This window comes from Octopus bimaculoides, chromosome 15 (assembly GCF_046866305.1).
Source record: "Octopus bimaculoides isolate indiv1 chromosome 15, ASM4686630v1, whole genome shotgun sequence".
Lineage (NCBI taxonomy): Eukaryota > Metazoa > Mollusca > Cephalopoda > Octopoda > Octopodidae > Octopus > Octopus bimaculoides.
The window spans coordinates 11,196,150-11,216,824 of record NC_142942.1 but is presented as its reverse complement, the minus strand read 5'-3'; the positions used below and the strand labels follow the sequence as shown (position 1 = coordinate 11,216,824).

At 35.0% G+C, this 20,675-nt stretch overlaps 1 protein-coding gene across 1 annotated transcript in view; it reads left to right on the top strand.

The window, feature by feature from the left end:
• LOC106874658 (uncharacterized) overlaps nt 1-20,367 on the top strand; it is a 68,665-nt gene extending 48,298 nt beyond the window's left edge. Inside the window, exon 2 of the mRNA XM_052973181.2 lies at nt 18,051-20,367. Coding sequence (XP_052829141.1) covers nt 18,242-19,723 — 1,482 coding nt within the window. The 5' untranslated portion in view covers nt 18,051-18,241 and the 3' untranslated portion in view covers nt 19,724-20,367. The remainder of the gene's footprint in view (nt 1-18,050) is intronic.
• Nucleotides 20,368-20,675: the final 308 nt, after the last annotated feature.

The following is a 20,675-nucleotide window of genomic DNA, read 5'->3' as shown; positions in this document are numbered from 1 at the left end:
TTTTTTTTTTTAAATCTCACAAGTTTGTATTTCCAAGTTGATTTACTGAACTAAAAATCAGATGTGAAATTTGAAAAAGTTTAGCATGTTAACTTTTTAATTTGAACTTTGCTCACATCATCATTGTCATCATCATCATCATTTTAATGTTCACTTTTCCATGCTCACATAGATCTGGCAGAATTGAGGCAGATTTTCTACAGTTGGATATTTTTCCATGGAAGATTGGAAACAAAAGACACCACCTGTATGATGGTGACACTTGTTTACACCAAATCACACAATGTCAAGACAATGAGATAATAACTCTCTATATCTCTCTCTCTCTCACACATACACACAAGATCACACTCACACTTATACATTACAGACACATGTATATCTATCCACACACACACACACTGGATTTGTTTCAGTTTCCATCTACCAGATTTCCTCACAAGGCTTTGATTGGCCTGGGGCTATAGTAGAAGGCGTTTGTCCAAGGTGCAACACAGTGGGATTGAATCTAAAGCCAAGTGAGTTGGGAAGCAACCTCCTTTTAATCACACAGTCATGCCTGCATCTATAGGCCACATTTTCAAATTCTATATGTCTATATATATTTTTTAAATTTTATTTTATGGTTTAATCATATGAAACAAAGCAGCACCGTTAACTGTTTTTGCAAAACTTCTAAATATCGTTGGAAGAAACTTGGATAAAGATCACATCTAATGTAATAGATTATCCTTATATTCAAGTCTTGGTCTGAATGCTTATGACTGTGGGATTCTACTAAAGACACCCTAAGGCACGCCCACGTGACATTCCCACCTCTGATTTATTTCAGTTTATCACATTCTGTCATCTTCCTGAAACTACCAAAAGACACTTGCTCAATATTTTATGTAAGTTTATAATTGAATTTCTTAACCACTTGACCATATCGTAATATTGCTAACTACAGGGTATAAATGTTAAATTTGGCAGTTTGGATAATAGGAAAAGAAAATACAATTTTCCATCCAAAAACAAAAGTATTTTAAATCACAAAATATCGACTAGATTATGGCTGGGAGATAACAGTTTACCCAAAGTAGCCACCCTACAGCTTCAATTATGGCTTCAAGATGGTTCCAGAACCTTGTGCATACAAGTTCTTACTGTGTCCCTGGAAAATCTTTAAACATCTTGATCTTGGCCACCAGCTTGGCCTTGGTGCTGCAGGTAGAGCAGTTGGTGTCCTCAACCACACTGAACACATTGTCATCTATGGGATTACAGTTGAGGGAATTAGAAAGCCAGAATTCTCTGATAACCACTTCTGACTCTTTCTGGAGGTATGGCAAGGAGCTGAATTCTGCTGCTACACATATGGCCTTCCAGTAGCAACTTCCTTCAGCCAGGATTAGACCACAAGTCTTCAGCAGCTTCACATAACTGTTTGAATTGAGCCTAAGGCCCTATTCAAAGATGTGGGGTGGCATGACATCACCTTCACTGGAGACACACCCAAAATCATTACAATTTGGAGGAACTTGGTTTTCACGATGTCTATGTCATGTCTTACTGCCTTTACAGTGTTCACAGAGCATTGAGCAGCAGTCATGATGTCAGCATTTTGATACCTAGTGCGAATCAAAATGATACAGGTAACTCTTTTCCAATTTTCAGGATACCAGTCCCTCATGTCAGCTGACTTTTTTTGAACTACAACTTTAGTCTTTCTGCGTGCCAACGTCCTTGACTATTCATCAATACATCAAGCTATTCCTGAAAAAAAAAATGCAGATAAAAAAAGCAAGTTTAGGCTGAACACCTTGTATACAACATATTGCAGATATTGATCTGATCTTTTGCCTGCTAACCCAGTGTTTTTCACAGATGTGGGGGAATGGGCTATCCCTATGGAGAGGCCTGTGAGGATTAAAAAGGCAGAAAACAAATTGACATCTTTCATCTTATATTTCAATCATACTTATTCTTCAGTCTTTGGACTGTGGCCATGCTTGGGCACCACCTTGAAGAGTTTTAATCAAACAAATTGACTCAATACCTATTTTTTAACTCTGCTATATATTTTATTAATCTCTTTTGCTAAGCTGCTAAATTACAGAGACATAAACAAACCAACACAGGCTGTCAAATGGAGGTAGTGGGTGTCAAAAGCATGTATACACTCACACACACACACTTTCTGTCTGCCAAATTTATTCACAAGGCATTGGTTAGCCCTGGAGCATTAGAAGAAAATATTTGCCCAGATCACCACCACAGTGAAGAAAGAAGAATTATATGGATGCAAACTTCATTTTGTATTCTCATTAAAAATGAGGGGTGTGTAATTAGTCCAGAACTTTTGTTTGAGAACCACTACTCAAGGTAGTCCCATCTCCCAATTATATTTCAACTGAGTGTGTGCGCGCACACACACACACATTTTAATGATTGTTTTTATGTTCAGTTATGCTAAAAACAATTTTACATTATAATCTGTTGAGTATAAATTTACTCTTCTTAAAAAAAAGAATAGTATTTGACAAGTGACTTAAAAGTTTCACCCAGCTAAGCCATTGTTGGACTGCAGTGCATTGAAGTTAATCTAGTCTCTAATACATTAAAATCTTTCTTGGGTATCTGGATTTGAGTGAAGTGGTTATTGGGCTGAAGGGTGAATTGTGATGAAGAATCGTTTTGGAGAAACAAACAAAACAAACCCAAGAAAGATTTTAACTCAACAGAAACCATATAAAACCAAGATGACTTAGCTGGCCAAAAATTCAGACATTAATATTCTTGTTTAAGAATATATATGTTCTTATTCTTTCTTTTATTCTTTTACTCGTTTCAGTCATATGACAATGGCCATGCTGGAGCACTGCATTTAGTCAGTAACCTCGTGGACATCGGTGGTGATTTTTTCTTCCTCCGTTTTTCTCTTCTTTGGACTTTCCTTGTTTCCAACGAAGAGCTCTGCTCGAAACGTCATATTCTCTCTCTTTCCTTTCCTGAGCGTCTAGTTACACAATCTGTATCAAGTCCTCACGTTGTTGTTGTTTTGTTTTTTTCCGTTTTTGAACTTATATATATATATATGTATATGTTAGGTTTATTTATTTGTTTTGTAAGATTCCTGATGCGGAATCATGTGTTAATACAAATATGTTTTGGGATGGTAATTTTTTTTTTTTTTTTGCCAAATAAACACATGCACTATATATTTGTTCTTTACTTCAGATTTATTTTATTATTGTTCTTATTCTATGTCCTATGTCTGGAAATCTTTCGTCCAAATGGACTAAATAGGACAGGAAGGGACATGTGGGATGGAGAGTCACTGAAGATATCACAGGACATGTGACAGGAGATTTCCTAACATAAGACATAAAATAAGAGCAATAATAAAATAATTCTGAAGTGAACAACAAATATATAGTATGTGTGTTTATTTGGCAAAAAAAAAAAAAAAGGAAGAAAAAAATTACCATCCCAAAATATAACAATATATATGTATATTTACATACATACTCCATGTAGATTATGAAAGTAATATAGTAACTATGGTTACTAATGGTTACTTTATTGAAAATATATAGATCTGAAATAATGTACTTATTCAATATGTTGGAAATGATATTAAATAGAGAATCTCCAGACATTGTTTAATGACAAGTCAACTACTTTCATCCGATTTATAATTTAACAAGTGACAAGACACAAGAAGTTTGACAATTACAAATTACCTATCTTAGAGTGGGAATTTCTATACACAATGTTCTAAATTGGAACATATTGCCAAGATTATATGTGTGTATGTATATGTGCATGTATATCTGTCTGTCTATCCAGATAGATAGATAGATAGACATGGCTGTATGATAAGAAGTTTGCTTGGACAAGTGTCTTCTACTATAACCTCAGACTGACCAAAGCCTTGTGAGATTTGATTCATAGAAACTGAAAGAAGCCTGTTGCGTGTGTGTGTGTGTGTGTGTGTGTGTGTATATATATATATATAAATATATATATATATATATATATGACAGTTAATTCATCTGACTAAAATCCAACATGATTACAGCCTAATGACTGAAGCAAGCAAAAGATGAAATATATATATATATATATATATATATATATCTATATATATATATATATATATGCCATATAAAAAGTACTCAGTACCTCTGTAAAGTGGTTGGCATAGAAACCATGCCAAAGCAGAAAATAGTGCTTGGTATAGTCTTCTGGCTCTCCAGCTCCTGTCAAATCATCAATCCAACTCATGGAAGCAAACATTAACTGATGATGATTTTGTGTGTGTGTTGTACACTTTAGTTCAGAATACATTACATCTCTTATGTTTTCTACTTGGTGTATGGTTGTAGGTGAGAATTCAGGTTCAATCATATGATACACCAATTTGTGTTTGTATATATATATATATCCATCATATATATGTGTATATGTATATATACATCATATATATGTATATATAAAATCATCATTATTTAACATCCACTTTTCCATACTTGCATGGGTCAGGCAAAATTCATTGTGGCAGATTTTTTATGGTTGGATGCCCTTCATGTCACAAAGCCTCACCTGTTTCCAAGTAAGGTAATATTTCTCCTACTGTGTTACCCCGAAAATAAGACCTGGTCTTATATTAATTTTGCATCCAAAAAACACACTAGGGCTTATTTTTGGGGGATATCTTATATTTTTGCAGAAACAAATCCAAAAAAGACAATAAAAGTTTCATGTCCTCATGTAAAAGGGAAAAAATCATAAAAAGGAAACCTGTGTTTTTAGTTATCAAAAGTTTATTTATTTGCTTATTGTTTTTAGTCAAGTACTCTTTAGGAACATCATCATAAATCATCAAGCCCCGTACTTCAGACTGTCACCAACCCTCACCTATTTTCAGGTAAGGTAATATTTCCCCATGGCCAGACATTTTTCACAGAAGACTGGGAATAAACAACATCACTTGTATGATGGTGATGCTCATTTACATCTATCATGTACTGTCAGAAGAGGGGCACACACAAATGAGAGCACACACACACACACACACACACACACACACACACACACACACACACACACACGTCAAGCTTCTTCCAGTTTTTGTCTACCAAATCCATTCACATGTTTGGTCTGGAGTTATAGCAGAAGATACTGGCCCAAGGTGCTGTGCAAAGAAAAAGTACTCAGTACCACTGCATACCAACTTATCACCAACTAGTTGGTGAGAAGAAGGGTATCCAGCTGTAGGGGCCATGCCAAAAAGTAAATAGTATCCAGCCTGTTTGGAGGAAGGCAGTAACTCCAAATAAGAACTGGCTTGGGCCTTGATGATTTCTCCAATCTGTGCCAGAATTGAAAGAGGATGTCAAATAATGATGGTGGTAGGTGTGATGATATATGTGTGTGTGTGTGTGTGAGAGAGAGAGAGAGAGTGTATAACATGTATGTATATATGCATATATTTATGTGTATATATATCTTCATCATTGTTATAACATCTACTTTTCTATGCTTGAATGGATTGGATAGGGTTTACTGAGGCAGATTTTGTACAGCTGGATGCCCTTGCTGTTGTCAACTCTTACCTGTTTTCAAGCAAGTTAATGTTTATCTAGAATACTGGAAATGAATGGCATTCATTTACAACAATCATGCTATGATAAGTGGACATAAATACTCATGCATGCATATACAAATTCGTGTGTGTGTGTGTGTGTATATATATATATATATATATATATATATATATATATATATATATATATAGATAGATAGATAGATAGATACAATGGTTTTCTTTGGTTTCCATCTACCAGATCCACTCAATGTTTTGGCTGACCTGGATCCATAATAGAAGACATTTACCCACATCATGGTGTGGGGTATATATGTACACATACATTTGCAAAAATGTCAGTATCAAGATGTTGATGGAGAAAATGTGTAGTGATAGTAACACACTAGCCCTCATTAATACTGAAAAGAAAGAGGCATGAAAATGTTTTTATGTGAGGTTACCAACTGGAACTAACAGAAGGTCCAGCTATTGAAGTTTATCAATATATATATACTGGAAATGCAAGAGAGGATATGATAGTAGAAAAAGCAGCTAGATCATCAGAGATAAACTCTGAGATGCTCCAGTGAAGTAGGACAGATGCTAGTTTCTCACATAGTTAATCAGGTAGTGCAGGAAAGTGGAATACCCAATGATTGGCATAGCAGTATTATTATCAACTACTAGAATAGTAGTATAGTTAGTGTATACATTTAACTTGAAAGGTGGCAGATATTATGCATATCTAATGTCCAAATAGAAGGTTGTTCACTGAATTAATTTCATACTATAAAATTAGCATTTTTATATTGGAAATCATTTTCTTTTTATATTTAATGATTAATATTTATAGTTTTAGTCTGACTAGATGGACTATCTTCCATACTCAGACAGTTTGCCCTGTTCTGCCTATATATATATATATATATATATACATATACATATATGTGTGTGTGTGTGTGTGTATATATATATATATATACATACATACATATATGTGTGTGTGTGTGTATGTATATATATATATATACACACATACATATGTGTGTGTGTTTGTATAAATATGTGTGTGTTTGTGCATACATACATACTCACATGCACATACACATATTCATTTAAATGACTCTGTGTGTGTGTGTGTGTGTTGGAATATTTTTCAGTGTATGCTTCATATTTCCCCCCCCCCCTATGGTTATAGTAAGCTGATATATTTATCATGGTTTTGCACGTACAGCATAATAAATAAATAGATAAATACACAGACAAAATCACTTGGTGAACAGCACGATGATGTGATAGATATTTTACAGTAAAAGACATACAGTTGTGATATTGCATGGTGGCATAGCTCAATGACTTTCCAATCAACAAAATTGCATGTATGTGAAGCACAGAGGGAGCCTCTATGCAGTTTCTCAACTTCCTAGAAATAGCAACAAAATTTCCCTGAAGTGTTTGTGGAATACTCTGTCACATTTACACTTTGATTTACTAAGTATGTAGTTTTGTTGATTAAACAACTGGAATCCCCATTGTCAAAACTGACTGAAGATCTATTTCTTCTTTTATTTCTTTGAGCCACTGACTGCAGCCTTGCTGGAGTACTGTCTTGAAGGTTTTTTTTTTTAACCAAATAGATCAACCTCAGTACTTATTCTATCAGTCTCTTTTGCTGAACTACTAAGTTACGGGAATGTAAACAATCAACACTGGTTGTGAAGTGGCGGTGGGGGAGACAAACACAAATGCAAAGACACATACGTACGTACACACACACACGCACGCACGCACACACGCACGCACGCACGCACGCACGCACGCACGCACGCACGCACGCACGCACGCACGCACGCACACACACACACACACACACACACACACACACACACACACACACACACATATCATCATCATCATCGTTTAACGTCCGCTTTCCATGCTAGCATGGGTTGGACGATTTGACTGAGGACTGGCAAACCAGATGGCTACACCAGGCTCCAATCTGATTTGGCAGAATTTCTACAGCTGGATGCCCTTCCTAACGCCAACCACTCCGAGAGTGTAGTGTGTGCTTTTATGTACCACCGGCACGAAGGCCGGTCAGGCGGTACTGGCAACAGCCACGCTCAAAATGGTGTATTTTATACAATTTCTGTCTACCAAATTCACTCACAAGGCATTGGTTGGCCTAGGGCTGTAAGTAGAAACACTTGCCCTAGGTACCATACAGTGGGATTGAACCTGGAACCATGTGGTTGCAAAGTGAACTTCTTCACCACACAGCCAAGCCTGTGCCTATATTCTTGTTTACTTTACCATAACTTGTCCTTTATATCCCTACAAGAATTTCCTACTGGTATCTTGATAGATGTTATCCAAACTGGGTGTGACAATCTTGAATAGTGGATTTATGACTTCTACCTGATCGTAGAACAAAGAAACAAAGCTATGAGCTTGTTGTATAGCTCCTACACAAGCAGAAACCTGTGATCAAAGGCATGCCAACCATGACCATCTTGTATTTTTGTGTATCTCGGACTACATTGTCCAGTGTTCTTGTTATTTTTTTGTTTGTTTTTATTTTTAAGGCTGCATGATGCCATTTGAGGTATATCCACCTGCTATCATCAGAAGAGTGGAGGTGCAATGGCCCAGTGGTTAGGGCAGCAGACTTGCAGTCATAGGATCGCGGTTTCGATTCCCAGACCGGGCGTTGTGAGTGTTTATTGAGCGAAAACACCTAAAGCTCCACGAAGCTCCGGCAGGGGGATGGTGGTGAACCCTGCTGTACTCTTTCACCACAACTTTCTCTCACACTTTCTTCCTGTTTCTGTTGTGCCTGTAATTCAAAGGGTCAGCCTTGTCACACTGTGTCATGCTGAATATCCCCGAGAACTACATTAAGGGTACACGTGTCTGTGGAGTGCTCAGCCACTTGCACGTTAATTTCACGAGCAGGCTGTTCCGTTGATCGGATCAAGTGGAACCCTCGACGTCGTAAGCGATGGAGTGCCAACAACAAAATTATCAGAAGGTTGAGTAACTGTGCAGTGGGTCCTTAGTTTACATCAGATGAAGTAATGTATATGGGATTGATAAGTTGCAAATTTAGTTAGACTGAAAATTAGGTTTATAATAAAGTCAAAAATAATTTAGGATGTTTGGAACCAAAGAAGCCTGGGAGAATTGCAACTTACTCAAGTAAATGCAAATGAAACAGCAAAGGAACTGCTACATGGCAACCATACCATTCAACCCATAATTTTATTGTAGCAGTTGTTATCAGTTAAAATCTAGGTTTGCCTTGATTAGGTTGGTCTGTAGTTGAAGACACTCCAACCATGCCCAGTCCATCTCTTCCAAGCACTGTCTACCTAGAACAATATTAGCCAATGTGTCCTATACATCAACACACTAAAGTTTTGATGTCTAGCAGCTGACTTGGTAGAAGGTCACTAGATTATCCACCATCTTTCCTAGAACTTTGGCCATCTTTTTGAATTCGATATTTCTCCTATTTGTGGAGATGTTTATAAAATCAAAATACAACTCAACACTATTGGAAATATACTTTTCACTTTCAGAAGTGTTGAAGCTTGGAATAAACTGTGTTCATAGTTCACTCAGAACACCATATCCTTCAAAAATTCCTTACTTTCTGAAATTTGCTAATTACTCATGAGGTGCACATCTATGCACCCTTATTCTTTGTGACTCATTTAATGTTCACTGTTTTGGTGTTTTATTCTGTGTACTGTACATGTATTTTAAGATTTCATTGTTATCTTATTTATATGTCTGCTTTCTGTTTCCTCTTTTAAGCTTCCTGTCCCCTCTTTTAAGCTTTCTGACAAGCTGTAATGCATCTAAGCTTTATATACAATAAGCTCATTATTATCATTATATTATTATTATTTTAAAGATATTAGGATGTGATTAGCAGGGAATTTTGGCTCTCAGTTCTCGCCAGTCAAGCCTGAAATGATTAGTAAAATATAAATACCTTTATAATTCATATTCGTTTCCCTGCAATTTGTTTCCACATGTAAAATCATAAAAACCTCCACGCACCCATTTTGACAAAGAACTGAAAGTGACAGATGCTCTTGTACCTATTGGTTGCAGTGGTTTGCTTATGGAAGGAATTGTTCATCATTATCATCTTTTCTGTATAATTACTGTATATGTACAGTCAAAGCAAACATACACACAGATTGGATGGTTTTTCTGAAGCAAAGTTTTGCAACTGGATGCCCCCTCCTGTCGCCGGCTCTGTTAGTCACCTATTACAACACATTACTTATAACTGGAATACACTTGGTTGAATTCAGAAGAGTGGTTGCAAACTTAGAATCCTTTATTGTACAAATATTTGATAAAAAAATAAAATGTTCATGAGTATGTTATACAATAAGCTACAACACAACATTTACTGCAAACAAAAACTGAGAAATATTTCCCCAAGAAAAGTATCAAATGTTAAGTGCACCCCATTGTTTATTTTTATTTAACTATTGAAAAAAAAAAGTAAGTCGTGAGAGATTATTGATTTGCCAAAATAATGGATCGTGATGGTAAAAGACTGGAAACCAATACTATAGATAAAGCCAAGCATCTCTTGTTTTCTTTTTCTTTCCTTCCTTTTTTTTTCTTAGAGAGAAAATACATAGCAGTGGTTTCTTCTTTCTTTTTCCAGAAGATTTCTGTAGATCAGATAGCTATTCCTACCCAACAGCGAGATGAATTTGACTCGTGTAGAGTGTTAAATAAATTATATTTGCCCAGAGTAATAAGAAAATTGCCTGGAGTATAGCTTTAAACTTGTCTTAACTTATCAATTGAAGCGTATTATAATACAAAGTACGAGTGTGTATGTGTGTGTACATGTATGTATATAGACACACATACAAACACACACACACATATACACATACGTGTATATATACATACACATATACACATATGTGTATATATACATACACATATACACACACACAGATATATCTTATTCCAATTTCATTTTATTGACATATATGCACATATATACACACAAGTAAATGTTTTAAATTTTATTTTCAAGTGAAAGCAATGTGAGTTTTAAGAAATAGTATGAGTTATTGATTTGTGGTTTTACCTTGTATTTCAAAAGTTTGGGGTTTGGGCCCCGCATCCTTAAGGAAATCTTTGGAGATATGATGTTGTGAGCTGACTTCTCTGTTTTGTAGTGTCTGAATCCTGATTCCAAAATATTGAGATACAAGGTAAAAGTACAAACCATCAACTTATATTGTTTCTTATAACCTGCATTGATTTGGCTTCTTAAAAAAAAAAAAAAGGTAACACATTTATCAGGTAATGCTTCATGCAAACTATATGTGTGTGCATGTATTAATGTAAACGTGTGTGTGTTTACACACACACACACACACACACACACGTGCGTATGGATGTAGATTCATTTTCCCTAAAATAGAAGTGACATACTTTATAGTTACTATGCTGCTCGAGTGTATTGTGACATCAACAATACAAAGAACTCAGAGTGCTATGTCACACATCCCCCTCCACCACCCCACCCCACCACCCCACCCCACCCCCCCCACCCCACCACCCCACCCGAACAAAAAATAAATTCAATTAAACATCTGTGAAATTCTTGATTAAAAAATAGAAGCCAAAAACATTGATGCAGAAATCAATGTTTTATCAGTGTTTATATTTTATTTTATTTTCTCCCTCAAACTTTAAACTTGAAAAGTGCATTCTTTGTTTCTATTCCTTGTTATTTCCATCAATTTATATTTTTCATTGCTTTTTTTTTGTACTTTTTAAAATTTCTTTTTATAAAATATTTTTGTACAAACTTCTTTTTTATTAAGTATTTTGTATCATTTTTTATTCCTTTTTAATGTAATTAGTGCATGATCATTATCAGTTTTAGTTTTGATAGCTGCCACTAAAAGATGTTAATAAATATTTGTCATTTTCTGAAAAGAGAAGAATTTGTGTTGCTTCCTGTTGAAAGGTTATATATGGCTTCAAGAACCATCAAAAAACAAATTAAATGAAAAATACACTGATGGTAGTTTTCATATAGTTGCTTGATTTGCTACAAATAGTAGTTAAATCTCCATCAACTCACAACTCAACCATCTCGTTAAAAACAAAAGAAATAGGAAGAATTACAGTGAAAGATGTAATCATTGACATATAAATTAGACTGGATGGTCATGGCTGGTATATTTTTGATCATGCTTCTGCTAAATCATAGCTGATCTGCAGTTAAATAAGATAATCTATAGGAAAAAAAAAAGGAATAAAATTAATTTGATAGGCAAATGTGGCTCTGTGGTTAAGAAGCTTGCATCGCATCCACATGGTTTTGGGTTCAGTTTCACTGCTAGGCACTTTGGGCTAGTGTCTTCTACTATAGATCTGGGCCAATCAATGCCTTGTGTTTGTTCCCTAACACTGCTTTACAACCAGTGTTGGTTTGTTTATATCCTTATAACTTAATAGTTTGGCAAGTGACCAACAGAATATAAGTACCAGACTTAAAAATAAGTATTGGGTTGATTTGTTTGACTGAAGCCTTCAAGGCAGTACCCTTGTAGGGCTGCAGTCAATGATTGAAAGAAATAAAAGGTAAAAAGATTACTACCATCCATCAACATCAAAAAGGCAGACGAAATACTGCTAAGCGTTTTGTCCAGCATGCTAATGATTCTGCCAGCATGCTGCCTTAGAAAGATGTAAATATTGGCAATAAATCCAATTGACTAATGCTTTCAAACTAAAATCCCTTATGTGATGTTTGTAATAATAATGTTCCTTTGTAACTCTCAGTACCAGAAATGCTGTGAAGCAGCGATTGGCCTATTAAACCTGTAATCAACAACACTGTTGTTCACAAAATGAAAAAAGGAATATATACAGGAGTTGGACAAAATAATGGAAACACCTAGCACCATAGCATCATAATCTTGAAATATCTATAAAACCATCAAAAGCTTGTTTATTTTTATGTTTTTTGATTTATTATTAGTGTTGCTTAATATGTTTTGCTAAACTTGCTGTTTCTTATCAGATATCATCAGAAAAAAGTAATTAAAATTCATTAAAATGACAGATATATCGAACTTTCAAAGAGGTCAAATTGTTGGTGCTCTTATGGCAGGTGTTAGCATAACAAAAACATCTGAAATGTTTGGTGTATCAAGAAGTACTGTTTTGAAAGTAATGACAGCCTTTCAGAAAGAGGGTAAAACCTCCTCATTGAAACAAAATTCAGGAAGAAAACCAAAACTTTCAGATAGGGACCGTCAGACTCATACGTGAATTGTTAGAAAGGATCAAAAAAGTATAGCTCCCAAAATTACTGCAGATCTTAATGACCACCTCAAGAACCCAGTTTCCACAAAAACAGTTTGCTGAGAGCTACACAAAGCCAGATTTCACGGGATGGCTGTAATCAGAAAACCACTACTTTCCAAAACAAACATTGTAAAGCATTTGGAATGGAGTAAAAACCTACAGAATTGGTCCCTAGAGCAGTGGAAGAATGTTATTTTCTCAGATGAGTCATCCTTTACCTTATTTCCGGCCACTGGCCGAGTATATGTGTGGAGACAGCTAAAAGAAGTATTTGACCAAGACTGCCTTCTTCCAACTGTTAAACATGGATGAGGATCTGTGATGATCTGGGGGGCTATATCTTGGAAATCCACTGGCTCAATTGTTTCCCTTCATGGCAGAATTAACAGTCAAGACTATTTAAGTATTTTGTCTGATCAAATTCATCCTATGTTTGTGGAACTGTTTCTGGAGGGAAACGTAATCTTTCAGGATGATAATGCATCAATTCACATAGGTAAAGTTGTTACTGAATGGCACGAGGAACATTCTAGTGAAGTTGAACATCTTAACTGGCCATCACAGTCCCCAGATCTCAATATTAGTGAGCATTTATGGTGCATTTTAGAAAACAAGTAAGGAGTCAATATCCTCTACTGTCATCACTACAAGAACTGGGGACTGTTTTAGCAGAAGAATGGACAAAAATTTCTTTGGAAACAAATCAAACTTTGTAAGAGTCCATACATCATAGAATTCAAGCTGTAATTACTGCCAAAGGCAGTCCTACCCCATATTAAAATAGATTTGTTTGAAATTTTAAGGTGTTTCCATTATTTTGTCCAACCCCTGTATATATGTGTGTGTGTGTGTGTGTGTGTGTGTGTGTATATATGTATATATATATATATTGTAGTACAAATAGAAAGATAAATTTTTCTTTTTTTTTTTTTAAATTTGTAAAAGGAAAAAATATCTTTCTACTTGTACTACAATACATTTCAGCACTTCAAAAGCAAACTTAAAGTTTGTTTACATATGATGTAATATATATATATATATATATATATATACACAAAGTGGTATCAAAATATTCTTGGACTAGTTCTAGAGTGTGCCAAAAGATGGCACCTCACAGTTGCGTGTGCAGCGAGAGTTAGCAGTGACCTTCATGAAACAGTGATGTCATTGTGTTTACTTTGCAAGTGAAATTTGTGTTTTTGTGATCACATGCAAGCTGTAGTGTGCAATGTTGTCATGAACAGGAAGTTGGAACAAGGAGCCAATGAGAAATTTTGTGTTAAACTTGGGAAGTCTACTACAGAGACATTGAGTATGCATCAGCAAGTTTATGGCGATAAGGCAATGGGTTGTACACAATGTTTCGAGTGGCACAAGTGCTTCAAAAGCAGAAGAATATCCCTGGAAGATAATGAGTGAACTGGAAGGCCTGCTTCAAGTGTCACCCCCCCCCCCCAGAAATGTGGAGAAAATTCATCAGCTTGTGCATGAGAATTGTCAGAGGACAATCAATGCGATTGCTGATGTTGTTGGTATGTTGTATGGGTCTGTGCAGGCAATCCCAATGTCTGAATTGAACATGCGGCATATCTCTGCCAAGTTTGTTTCTCACTTGCTGACCACTGAGCAGAAAGAACATTGTGTTGAAGTCTGTCAAGAGCTCCATCAGCATGTTCCTGATGACCCATCCTCCATGTCGAGGATCATCACTGGTGATGAGAGTTGGGTCTATGGGTACAACTCTGAGATGAAGCAGCAGTCATCGCAATGGAAGAACCCTTCATCTCCACAACTGAAGAAGGCATGACAAAGCTGCAGCTCAGTCAAGAACATGCTCATGGTTTTTTTCAACATCTGTGGTATTGTGCTTCAAGAATTTGTTCTCCAGGGCCAGACAGTCAATTGAGAGTTCTGCTGCGACATTTTGAAGCATTTGAGGGAGGACATCTGGCGAAAGCCAACAGATCTGTGGAGCACAGAGAATTGGATTCTTCATGACAACAATGCACCTTGTCACCAAGCTCTCTTCAAAGGTGACTCTCTCTCTCTCCAAAGACAACATCGTATCATTTCCACAACTGTCCTATTCACCAGATTTAGAACCTGCAGACTTCTGTCTCTTCACCAAGATGAAAATGCAGCTCAAAGGCTGTCGTTTTAAAACCGTTGTTGAGATCCAGAACGAATCGCAGAAGGTCCTTGAAAGCTGGATTCCAAAAGTGACAGGAATGCTGGAACTGGTGTATTGGTGTGTAAGGTGACTATTTCAAAGATGAGGTTAAAACTTATATTTTAAATAAGTTATTTTTATTAATAAGCTACTTTTTATGAATAAGTTATTTTATTACTAACTTATTTTTTATTAAACATAACTAGTCCGGGAACTTTTTGATACCATTTCACTGTATTTATGTATGTATGTATGTATATATATATATATATATATATATATATAGGCGCAGGAGTGGCTGTGTGGTAAGTAGCTTGCTTACCAACCACATGGTTCCAGGTTCAGTCCCACTGCGTGGCACCTTGGGCAAGTGTCTTCTACTATAGCCTCGGGCCAACTAAAGCCTTGTGAGTGGATTTGGTAGACGAAAACTGAAAGAAGCCTGTCATATATATGTGTGTGTGTGTGTGTGTGTGTGTGTGTTTGTCCCCCCAACATCGCTTGACAACCGATGCTGGTGTGTTTACGTCCGCGTAACTTAGCGGTTCGGCAAAAGACACCGATAGAATAAGTACGAGGCTTACAAAGAATAAGTCCTAGGGTCGATTTGCTCGACTAAAGGCGGTGCTCCAGCATGGCCACAGTCAAATGACTGAAACAAGTAAAAGAGTATATATATATATGTATATATATATATATCTTAATATATAAATCTGAAATTGTGTGTTTGTGTGAAGCCTTTTTGAAAGTTTATAGAAATCCACATTTTCCACTTTTTCGTAAAAGTTTTTACATCAATGGAATTTTCTCGATCTGAACTTTCCAGTGCAGTAATTAGATTTTTTAAATTCCGTTTACTTTGTGTGATTTAAGGGAGATTTGGCTGTTGTTTCTAGCAACTTTTATATTTCATCCTTTCTACCTGGAACGCAATTCTTACACACGCGCTCAACATAAAAATATAGAGAGTAAGAGTTAAAGAGGGAGAGAGAGAGAAAGTGATACATACAACGTCATAGATTAAACTTTCATCTCAGTATTCTTTACCTATTTTTCATAACATAGATACGTAAAAACACACACAACCACACATACTTGACCTGTGACAACAACATACACATTGCTCTCAATCTCTATTCATTTCTCCCCCTCTTCCTCTCTCGCTCTCTCAAACGTATACACGTCCAAGTAAACACAGTCATTCACATCGTGGTATATTTACAAAACATTGATGGCATAACTACAGAGTTGTATCCCCCAAATTTGGAAGGTCATAACTTTCATAAAAATGAATATTTTTTAATGAAATTTTCTATGCATATATTATTTATTATGTAGATTCCAAATATACAAAAATGTTCGGTGAAAGTGTTTTGGAAGGGGGTGGGGTACAATATTCGGAAATTCCACTTAAATTCCTCTTAACTTCCAGGAAAATGAATATTTTTTCATGAAATTTTGTACAAATGTACCTTGATGTATGTACATTTCAAGCATGTAGAAATTTTGAAGGAAACAACTGCAGGTTATTTTTGAGAAGTGTTCCCCACTCGGTCGTGTTTCGGAGCAAGTCGTCCATATTTGATTCATTTTTCTCTATTATATGCTTATGTGCATCCTTAGATTTCTAATGAAGTAATAGGCAGTGAAGAGAAGCAGTCATAAGAAAACTTTTAACTACCCCTATTCCTTTCTCTCCCCCTCTCTACCTCTTCCTCTCTCGCTCTCTCAAAAGCATACATGTGCAAGTACACAATCATTCAGTAAAATATAACTCATGTTCGTCAATGTTTTGTAAATTTACCACGATTTTCACTAGGGTGTTAGGGTTAGGGTTTTAGGGTCAGGGTCAGGGTTAAGGTTTAGGATTAATGTTACGGTTACGTTTTTTAGGGTTAGGGTTTAGGGTTAGTGTTAGGGTTAGTGTTAGGATTAGGTTTAGGATTAAGGTTGGGTAATCGTGCGGGTGTTAATCTGAAAAATTACAGATATGTGAAAAGTACCGACCCTGCCATCTATTATAACTTTTGTTGTTCTGTTTAATATATACATAGATTATGCCTCCAAAGAAGAGAGTTTGCTGGGGAAAGACAGCAACCAGTTTAAAATGACAGCCACAGACTGCAGCAATTCACCACATTCCAGTAGTTACTTTGAACATAATGCAAAATGGTGCATCAACACCTTCTGCCCAATCTGATAGAATTCTGGCAAAACTGTTTAGCAACAGATCGCCAGCAATTGCTTCATCACAAATTGCCATCCTAGCTCCTGTGAAAAGGGATTACCCTGCTATGTATAATCAGGGTAGCGCAAAAAGTTGTTTTGCACAAGCATTTCTATAGCCAATTACACGGATGAAATTTATGTATGCTTAATAATTTTACGCAAAACAGCCTTCAGACTTTCCCTATTAATTTCATCGTCTTTTGAATTATGAACATATTTACATCATAAGGGTTTTTTCGTTGTAAGGCTTTCTTTTTTAGTTGATTTTCAGCTAGCAAGACTTATCGTAGATGGCATAATAAGTCACACCCGGACAAGGTCGGGTTATACTGCTAGTATATATATATATATATATAAACACTTCTCCAAAACCATGAAACTGAGATTTGTTTTGACTGGGTCAAGTTTCCAAACCTAAGCGGCAACAACAATTTTAATTAACCCTTTCATTAATGACAACCTTAATGTACAAGTCAGTATTATACTCTAAATTTTTAATGCAAATATTTTCACTTATGGTGACCTGATACAAATTTGACTAAATTTTCAAATAACAAGATTCCTTAAAAATTATCAAAATTTGGTTTCAAATAATTGCCAATTAATTGCTATTTTTACCAATTTTGTATAAACTTGTGTTATTTCTCAAGTATATAAAGCTGGTTGTTACATGGCACTTTTTATATGTTATTCATTATTTTTCAGATAATTTTGAGCATTCATGGAATAAGATATCGCATCTGGAAACAGTCACTAGAGTATATATTAAGGTCTTATATTTTCATTCATTTGTTCAGTTTTTCTATAAAATCAAATTTTGTTTTCCAAATTGAATTCATTAATTATATTAGGAAGTGATTGCATTTAATTTACATTATTTTCCTTCAAATCTAGTTATGAAAATGTTTTCTGGAGTTTATAACCAAAGTTGCTTAGTAAAATATGATAAACATTTGTATAAAATCAAATTAATGTATAAAGATACTAATCCCTTGACGAATGTTGAAGCTAGAACTGAAAACAGTGGTGAAATTGAAGAAGTTATTCGTGCTATATTAAATTTATTTCTGACAGATGCACAAGTGCCAAGTAAGATTCTTACCTTAAATTATTTGATTGATATTTCATTTAAGTTTTGGAAAATTACTCAAACGATAAATTTTTATTCAAATGGGAAGAAACTGAAATGTAAATTTTACATTAAGTTATCCATTTATTCTAATCAGTCAATGCATATTAATTATATGACTGTTAATAACATTAGTGATTGTAAAATGAAACAGAAATTTCCCTTGCCCCCCACTTCTTCCCCTTCCTCCTCAAACAGGTATTTCTGTAACAAAGGTCCTCTGGCAGATCTTAGGAATATGAAATTGAGAAAGAAGCATCATTTGATTACCAGTGGAATTGATGCCTCATTCAAAGAACATTTCTTAAGCCACTCAAGCTACCTAGGAGAACATTTAGCTCATCTGAATATTCAAAATAACTCAACAGCTCTTAGAAGACTTGATCTGTTCTCTGGAAATGGCACTGAAAATTGCAATACATTATTTCTACATAGCCACAATGAAAATAATTTAAAACCAGCTCCTAAATTACACTCAAGTGCTCATCTTAATTCATTTAATTCATTATTATTTAATAAAAACCAAAATTACAGTATAGGTGACTTGTTAAAAATACAATTGCAGCAAAATGCTGCTAAGACAAAAGAGAGCAACTCTTTGCAATATTTTATCTTATTAATCAATCGGTGCAAATTATCTGAAGAATATGCTTCACAGTTTTGCAAATACACAGAATATCATTTTTCTGCTTTTGACCGAGCACAAAAGATTAAGAGCTGCTTAAAAATTAAGACAGTTGTAATAAAATATTTAACATGTTGTTCTCTGAATTACCGCTCAAGAAATCAGATTACTGGAACCTACTTACGGAAAAACCAGTCTGCTAAAAAGAAACATATTTGGTTTAAAAAGAGGATGCAAGGACAATCTCCAAGAGAAATAGTAAAGAAAACTTGTTGTATTAGGAAAATCTCTTTTAAGAATCAGATTAGAAAATGGAAATTGAAGAAGAATGATCAGAAAAGTTTGAAAACAGAAGAAGATTCAGAGAAGATAAAACTGGAAAATCTGAAGAAGTTGCAAAAGGAAGTGCCAGAGAAACTAAGCACAAAAGCTCCAAAGAGGTCAAGAAAGGAAGATCTGAAATTTAAAAAATTCAACAAAGGTAGTAGTAGTCGAAATACTGCCACTGATGTTCAGAATGAGATATTCTTCAGACCAAATGACAGATATTCTGTTCAAATCCAAGAACTTCAAGAAGACCTTAAACTTCAATATTTGGCTAATTTGACAACAGAGTTGGATTGATTTAATGACAGAAGCTTTTGTTTTTCTTTTTGTTTTCATTTTGTCTAAATTTCTTTAACCAACAGCAAGAATATTTATTTCAAATGATTGTTATACTAGTAGTATAACAATCCATGATTATTTTGAAAATTGTAAGATGGAATTGTATAATTTTTTGAGCCATTAGAACCTTGAGATGATGTAAAAGTCCATTTCAGTAGTATTAAAGGTGCAATCTCAAGAAACATCTAAAAGATTTTATAAAGAATAAAAAGGTTTGAATGGTACAACAATGCACTATAATACAAAAAATGGACTATATACCTGTTGTAATTTAGTTATCCATAGTCTGATGATATTTCGGAATACAATTCCTTCTTCAGATATTCTTAAATGGAGTCACTGCTTTTATATTCTTATGTCTTCTGCTTTGTGAGTTGTCTGTTATTTTTCACTTTATGTTAAAAAGTAAACAGTATTAACTATGGAGCAAAATCAAAAACATTATCTATAATATTATTCTGCTTTACTACATTGGTAAATTTTTAACAAATGTTAATACAGTTATTTGAAAAAAACTTTATCATCCTGTGTCTTGTTAGTTTTATGCCGTGTGTTGTTGGCCATCTATATATATAAAGATGAGAATGTGTGTCTGTCTGTCTGTCAGTGTGAATCCCTAAAACTTGAGAACTACACAACCAATTTCATTCAAATTTTACACATGCCTTTTTAACTTCTTGCCTAGTGTGAGCCTACAGTAATATCATATCTCCTCCACTATTGCAGTATTACGTGTCAAAAGTGAAACAATAACATTTCTCTATTGTAATGTCAGATATTTTCTCTTTAATACTGAAACTATTTATGAAATTTCGAAATTATATTCTATGCATAAGGGCTATAACCCCTATGAAAATTCATTTATTTTTGCTGTTGATGAAATTTTAACCATATATATTAGACACAAATG